Source organism: Rhinopithecus bieti, unplaced genomic scaffold (genome assembly GCF_001698545.2).
Source record: "Rhinopithecus bieti isolate Rb0 unplaced genomic scaffold, ASM169854v2 scaffold_11964, whole genome shotgun sequence".
Lineage (NCBI taxonomy): Eukaryota > Metazoa > Chordata > Mammalia > Primates > Cercopithecidae > Rhinopithecus > Rhinopithecus bieti.
In genome coordinates this window covers 43,297-51,151 of record NW_016807677.1, presented here as the reverse complement: position 1 = coordinate 51,151, position 7,855 = coordinate 43,297, and the positions used below count along the sequence as shown (strand labels likewise).

The 7,855-nt window shown below is 41.5% G+C and overlaps 1 protein-coding gene across 2 annotated transcripts in view; it reads right to left on the bottom strand.

Annotated features, from left to right (window-relative positions):
* DDX6 (DEAD-box helicase 6) overlaps window positions 1-7,855 on the bottom strand; it is a 41,339-nt gene that overhangs the window by 29,911 nt on the left and 3,573 nt on the right. For both annotated transcript variants that reach the window (XM_017883179.1, XM_017883180.1), the window contains exons 2-3: window positions 5,984-6,452; window positions 777-840 (exon numbers count right to left, since the gene is read on the bottom strand). In XM_017883179.1, coding sequence (XP_017738668.1) covers window positions 777-840; window positions 5,984-6,183 — 264 coding nt within the window. In that variant the 5' untranslated portion in view covers window positions 6,184-6,452. The remainder of the gene's footprint in view (window positions 1-776; window positions 841-5,983; window positions 6,453-7,855) is intronic.

Sequence of the window (7,855 nt, the reverse complement as noted above, 5' to 3'; positions counted from 1 at the left end):
GGAGTCTCGCTCTGTCACTCAGGCTGGAGTGCAGTGGCGCAATCCTGGCTCACTGCAACCTCCGCCTCCCAGGTTCGAGTGATTCTCCTGTCTCAGCCTCCTGAGTAGCCGGACTACAGGCGCCCACCACCACACTCAACTAATTTTTGTATTTTTAGTAGAGACAGGGTTTCAACATGTTGACCAGGCTGGTCTCGAACTCCTGAAATCAGGTGATCCGCCTGCCTCGCCCTCCCAAACTGCTGGGAATACAGGCAAGAGCCACTGCGCCGGGTCCTTGGTCATAGTCTTCTAAGGACTGGTGGAATAGTGTTATTTTTTCACACAAATATCATGCCATGAATTGCAAATCACAAGATATGAAGTCAAATCCCACCTCTACCACTCATGAGCTACAGATATCTTTGGCTAAGTCAAATTTCTCAAGCTCAGCACTACAGACATTTTGGGCCACAAAATTCTTTGTTGTAAAGGGCTGTCCTTTAGCATCCCCCCATTGATAAGCAAAAATATTTCTACAAATTGCTAAATGCCCCTGGGGACAAAATTTTCCCTGGTTGAAAACAATACACTAAGATAACTAACTACTCTGAACTTTTGTTTTCTCATCCATAAAATGGGAATACATAGCCTGAATATCTATCTTACTGGGTTGGAGGAGGAGGGTGGCAGTGGTGTTATGGTCCTGAAACCAATTCCCTCCAGATACCGAGGGACAGCTGTACTTCACTTCTAGTTCCCCACCATTATCTACTTGTATTTTACAACCAACTTACCGAAGTTTTGATTCTAAGATCCTTTGGAGGGAGTTTTAAAGTCTTTTTCCAGTCATCACCAGGTCTAGAGAGAATACAGTAAATTTGAAGTATCAAAATTTATAGCATCCTAACAAAGATGATTCATCTCAATTATAATTGGTTTTAAAAGCACGGTAAGTTTAATATATTCCATTTAATATATCTAACGAGATAATTAAACAACTTTAGAAAAAGTATTCTTATACAGAAACAATCTCAGGAGGATAAAAAAATCAAGAACAGAAGGGATTAAGGCATCCATCGTCTTAAGCAATACTGTATACCGTGTAATTGTTGTCAAAAGGTGTTTTGTTTGACCTACACAGCGTGTGTTTGAATTTAAATTAGTTTAAATGAGTTTTCAACATTTAAAACTTGTAAGATTTTACGTATCTTATAGAACTCCTGGGTTCAAGCAATCCGCCTGCCTCGGTCTCCTAAAGTGCTAGGATTACAGGTGTGAACCACCATGGCCGGCTATTCTCATTTTTAAAATAGGTTAACAGGCCAGGCATAGTGGCTCATACTGGTAATCCCAGCACTTGGGAAGCCGAGGCAGGCAGATCACTTGAGGTCAGGAGTTTGAGACCAGCCTGGCCAATATGGTGAAACCCCATCTCTACTAAAAACACAAAAATTAGCCAGGCATGGTGGGCATATCTGTAGTCCCAGCTACTCGGGAGGCTGAGGCAGGGGAATCACTTGAACCTAGGAGGCAGACACTGCAGTGAGCCAAGCTCACAACACTGCACTCTAGCCTGAGTGACAGAGGGAGACTGTCTCAAAAATAAGTAAGCCAGGTGCCGTGGCTCACGCCTGTAATCCTAACACTTTGGGAGGCCGAGGCAAGTGGATCACCTGAGGTCAGGAGTTCAAGAGTAGCCTGGCCAATATGGTGAAACCCCATCTCTACTAAAAATACAAAAATTAGCCAGGCATGGTGGCACGCGCCTGTAATCCCAGCTACTCAGGAGGCTGAGGCAGGAGAATCGCTTGAACCAGGGAGCCAATATCACGCCACTGCACTCCACGACACAGCAAGACTCCGTACCAAATAAATAAACAAAACAGGTTAACAGTTACATCAAATAATTGATGTAATGCACTCAGCACAGTGCCTGGCAAAATAATAGCACAATATTAGCCAATGAGCATCTCTTAAATTTTTTTTTTTATCGGAAATGCCAGAAACCACGAAAGAGAATAGAAACAAGGAGAATATAAATAAACTTTCTTTTGGGCCAAGTAAAAACCTCAAGCAATAAATACTCAAAGCGTCTAATAATTAAAAAGATCAGGGAACATCTGCAGACAAAGCATTTAACTGCGACATCTTTGAATAAGTTTTCACTGTAGCTGTTCTTACATAACCAAAGTCCCCAAAACATCTCAAATGCTCAACTGATAGAAAAAATGACCACTTACTTTACTTAAAACTAGGTCCTACATAATGCAAATACTCTAACACTGGTAACTTTTTGCTACCAATTCCAAGACTACTATACTAAAACCTTTTTTTTTTTTTTTTTCCTGAGATGGAGCCTTGCTCTGTCACCCAGGCTAGAGTACAGTGGCATGATCTCAACTCACTGCAACCTCCACCTCCTGAGGTTTAAGGAATTCTCCAGCCTCAGCCTCCAGAGTAGGTGGGATTACAGGAGCCCACCACCACACCCGGCTAGTTTTTGTATTTTTAGTAGAGACAGGGTTTCACCCATGTTGGTCAGGCTGGTCTCGAACTCCTGACCTTGTGATCTGCCTGCCTCAGCCTCCCAAAGTGCTGGGATTACAGGCGTGAGCCACCACGCCCAGCCTACTAAAGCCTTTCATCTAAGTCTGTATCATCAAAGTTTCTGATTAAAAAATGTCAGTATGACATACTGTTGAATTCAACAAAATAGTGAATAATAATGCGTTTAAGATACAATCCAAAGCTTGACCACAAGAAATTTATATATATATATATATTTTTGAGACAGAGTCTTGCTCTGTCGCCCAGGCTGGAGTGCAGTGGCCCGATCTCAGTTCACTGCAAGCTCCGCCTCCCAGGTTTACGCCATTCTCCTGCTTCAGCCTCCTGAGTAGCTGGGACTACAGGCGCCCGCCACCTCGCCCGGCTAGTTTTTTGTCTTTTTTAGTAGAGACGGGGTTTCACCGTATTAGCCAGGATGGTCTTGATCTCCTGACCTTGTGATCCGCCTGTCTTGGCCTCCCAAAGTGCTGGGATTACAGACTTGAGCCACTGCGCCCGGCCAGAAATTTATAATCTTATGAGATGAAAAAACTATTTAAAATGAGAAAGTAAGTGACAGAGGTAAGTATTAGAAGCGTTCTGAGACACTTGATGGGATCTAGAGGACTTCATGGAAGAGACGACACAGAAAATGAGATCTGAAGAACTTACAGAATTGAAAAGAAACCATTAATCGTAGGAAAACCAGAAAAGAAAACCCACTGTTGTCCCAAAATCAGAATTTACTACTTTTTTGAGATGGAGTCTTGCCCTGTCACCCAGGCTTCAGTGCAGTGGTGCCATCATAGCTCGCCACAGCCTTTATTATTTGTAGAGACAGGGTCTTGCTATGTTGCCCAGGTTAGTCTCAACCTCCTGGCCTCAAGTGATCTTCCCACCTCAGCCTCCCAAAGTGCTGGGATGAACAGCATGAGCCATCATACCCAGCCCCAGAACTTTTTAAATAGAAAATATCCTCATAGGCCAGGTGCAGTGGCTCATGCCTGTAATCCCAGCACTCTGGGAGGCTGAGGCAGGCAGATCACCTGAGGTCAGGAATCCAAGGGTAGCCTGGCCAACATGGTGAAATCTCGTCTCTACTAAAAATACAAATATTAGCCAGGCGTGATGGTGGACACCCGTAATCCTAGCTACTTGGGAGGCTGAGGCAGGAGAATGGCTGGAACCCAGAAGGTGGAGGTTGTAGTGAGTTGAGATCACACCACTGCCTTCCAGCCTGGGCAACAGAGTGAGAGTCCATCTCAAAAAAAAAATTAAAAATAGGCTGGGCGCAGTGGCTCACATCTGTAATCCCAGTACTGTGAGAGGTAAAGATGGGCAGATCACTTGAGCTCAGGGTTCCAGACCAGCCTGGGCAACACAACAAAACCCCGTTGCTACTGGCACACGGGCAGAAGGGTCACTTGAGCCTGGGAAGTTGAGGCTGCAGTGAGCCGTGATCATGCCACCATACTCCAGCCTGGGCAACAAAGTGAGACCCTGTCTCAAAAAAAAAAAAAAAAAAAAGGTTATAAAAAAAAATTAAAGATAGTCTAAATTTTGCTAACCTACTTACATTCTGTCAAGACAAACTACAACCGAAGTAGTATTCATTTCTCTATCAATTAAAGCATTCACCTTAAAAAAATGGAATATATACTAATAGCAATTCTACCAGTGACCTAACCAATTCTATTGAAAATTAGTTATTAGAGGTCCTAGTGAAACACATACAGTAACTATACGATAGTCTGGTAGCTTGTATAAGCTATTTTTCTGTAGGAAGTGAAAAGATCTAGGTTGTAATAAAACATATACCTCAGTTCAATAACCCAGTGTCAACATCTTATAAGGATTCCTAGGGTTAAATTATTTCATATGGCAAGTTTGTTTTTTTTTTGAGACAAAGTCTGTCGCCCAGGCTGGAGTGCGGTGGCACGATCTCGGCTCTCTGCAACCTCCACCTCCCGGGTTCAAGTGATTCTCCTGCCTCAGCCTCCTGAGTAGCTGGGATTACAGGTATGTGCCACCATACCCAGCTAATTTTGTATTTTAGTAAAGACAGGGTTTCACCATGTTGGTCAGGCTGGCCTCAAACTCTTGACCTCGTGATCTGCCCGCTTCAGCCTCCCAAAGTGCTAGGATTACAGGCGTGAGTTACTGCACCTGGCATTTTTTTTTTTTTTTTTTTTGTGAGATAGAGTTTCACTCTTGTTGCCCAGGCTGGAGTGCAGCAGTGCAATCTCAGCTCACTGCAACCTCCACCCCCCAGGTTCAAGTGATTCTCCTGCCTCGGTCTCCCGAGTAGCGTTATAGGCATGCACCACCACGCCCAGCTAATTTTGTATTTTTAGCAGAGACAGGGTTTCTTCATGTTTGTCAGGCTGGTCTTGAACTCCCGACCTCAGGTGATCTGCCTGCCTCGGCCTCCCAATGTGCTGGGATTACAGGCATGTGCCACCGCGCCCGGCCCTGTATGGCAACTTCTTAACAAAAGCCAAATATCAATTGGAGCCAAGAATCTTAAATGTTAATTTCCTATAACTGAATCTTTACAGTGATGGTTACCATTCAAATACTCTAACTAAAATATACACTTAAAAGTAACAAATAGCCTACATACTTTCAGCTTTAAAAGAAAAAATACCCTCTAGTAAGAGGAGGCTCTTCAATTTTGAGGTTAACAAAAGGTTTCTGAGACTGTTCAGAACTGTGTTCTGTGAGTTCAAAATTCTTAGTTCCCGTTTTATATGTAAAAGAAGGAAAAACAATTAAAAAAATATTTTTTTCTGGTAGAGACAGAGTCTCGTTATGTTGCCTAGGTTGGTCTCAAAATCCTGGACTCAAGTGATCCTCCCACAATGGCCTCCCCAAAGTACAGGGATTACAAGCGTGAATCACCTCAACCAGCCAACTTTTTTTTTTTTAAAGTAAAAAAGCTAAGTTCCATAAGCTAAAAAAAGTTATGAGGAAATTTTCTGAGTGAATAATGCTTGGAGTTCAGAAGGCTGGGCAAGTCTTTAAATACTCTAAAGACTCAGACTGAGTCTTTAAATTTAATACTTAAAGTTGGCTTTATGTGCTGTTTAGGGTAAGGTGCAGTCATAACAACACTAAAAAAACTATACTGACAACAAGATGACTAATAATTGTATTCATTTATAACAAACTAAGCTAATAACGTTTACACTAATTACAAAAGCCAGAAATGTTTCCAAAAACCATTTATACAAAATTTCTGTATATCATCTGTCCTTAGGATCACTACATGCTGAATAAATTATAGCAGAAATAACGTTATTCTATTGCAAATACCTACTGGCCATAAAACAAAGTCATCTGTCCTCTATTTGGAATCAAAATGGTTAAATTAAGGCATAAGTATTAACAGTCAACACCAAAGTAACAAAAATCTTGGTTCCCCAAAAGTATTTATTATTACTCTAACACTTACTTAATAGTGGTGGTCATACTCTGTGCTTGCTGCTGAGTGCCATTGTTGATTGTGTTGGTATTTTTCAGCTGGTTCATCTGTTGCTGTGTCTGTGTGCCCCCTCCTCCAGGGCCACCAGTGGGTTTCACAGGGCCTCTCAGCTGACCATTTTGACTGGACAGACCCATTATAACAGGGTTCTCTGTTCTGGCCGTGCTCATGCTGTTTTAGTTGCAAAGGTGTCTTTCAAACTTCAAAACTTTTGAAAGTCAGTAGAGAAACTGTAATAACAGTTTATTAGGCTCTCCAAAATGAAGAGATAAATAGAAGTCTTGCTCAATAAATGAGTCCTTTATTGCAATGCAGGCAAGCACCTGTAAGTCTCTGAACGGTAAGCAGCAGTAACTTGCTCCCTTGCACGGAATCAACTTTTTATTTTTAAAAAGCCCTCTAACAAGCTTGAGTTATGTCTGAATTCACTCACGTCAATCTGAAACAAACAAACAAAATTAAATTAGCAAACACAACAGAAAACTTTGTTTCCTTTTAAAAGAACCCCTTTGAAAGAACTCTTCTCTTTTATATTTAAGAATTAATAATACAGCTACACTTAGACCAAATCACTAGCCAAGCTAGGAAAGACACAACTTTGAACTATCTCAAAAACACAATGAGGCCAATCTCAAACATTTAAAATTGTTAATTCAAAGCAATCCAGAGAAGATTATGTAGAAAGAGACTAGTAAATTAGCACTACTTGTCAAATTATTATCTGTTCAGTTTCCTCCCCATGAATTCTCTAAAAGTCTCTGACATCTCTAAAAGTCAGTGATTCATTATACTTAATTGCATTACAACTCACTGAAGTATCACACAACTTAAGACAATTCATTTTCTTCTACTTCTGATAGCAATTGAGAGTCTTTACAGACTTAAGTGAGCTTTTGACTTGAACTTCACACTTCCAGAAAAAAAAACAACACTTTTGTGCCCTTATGAATTTCAACTATTAAACTTTATGGGCTGGGTGTTCGTGGCTCACGCCTGTAATCCCAGCACTTTGGGAGGCCAATGCAGGTGATCACTTGAGGTGAGGAGTTAGAGACCAGCATGGACAACACAGTCAAACCTCATCTCTACTAAAAACACAAAATTTAGGCCAGGAGTGGTGGCTCACGCCTGTAATCCCAGCACTTTGGGAGGCCGAGGTGGGTGGATCACGAGGTCAGGAGTTCAGGATCAGCCTGGCCAAGATGTTGAAACCCAGTCTCTACCAAAAATACGAAAATTAGCCAGGCATGGTGGCAGGCACCTGTAATTCCAGCTACAAAGAACTGCTTGAACCCAAGAGGCGGAGGATGTAGTGAGCCAAGATTGTGCCACTACACTCCAGCCTGGGCAACAGAGCCAGACTCCATCTCAAAAACAACAAAAAAACCACACAAAATTTAGCCAGGTGTGGTGGCGCACACCTGTAATGAGAGTCTCAGCTACTCGGGAGGCTAAGGCCCAAGAATCACTGGAACCTAGGAGATGGAGGCTGCAGTGAGCCAGGTGATAGAGTGAGACCTTGTCTCAAAAAACAACAAAAAAAAACTTTATGAAGAAAAATGTATTTTCCTTTTTCCTTTTTGTCCTTTAAAACAATACATGAAGCAGTCAAGAGAATAGTGTATTTCTGCCACAACGTATTCAGCAAGTAATGATCCTAAGGATAGACGATACACACAAATTTTGTATAAATGATTATTTTGAAACTGACAAAAACAAGATAACGCTAATAATTTTATTCATTTATAACAAACTCTGCTAATAACTTTTCTAATTTTAAATAGTATTAATTAAAAAAACAGGAAAATTCCTGTTTAAAAAAAAAACTGTGGAAGACTAAAC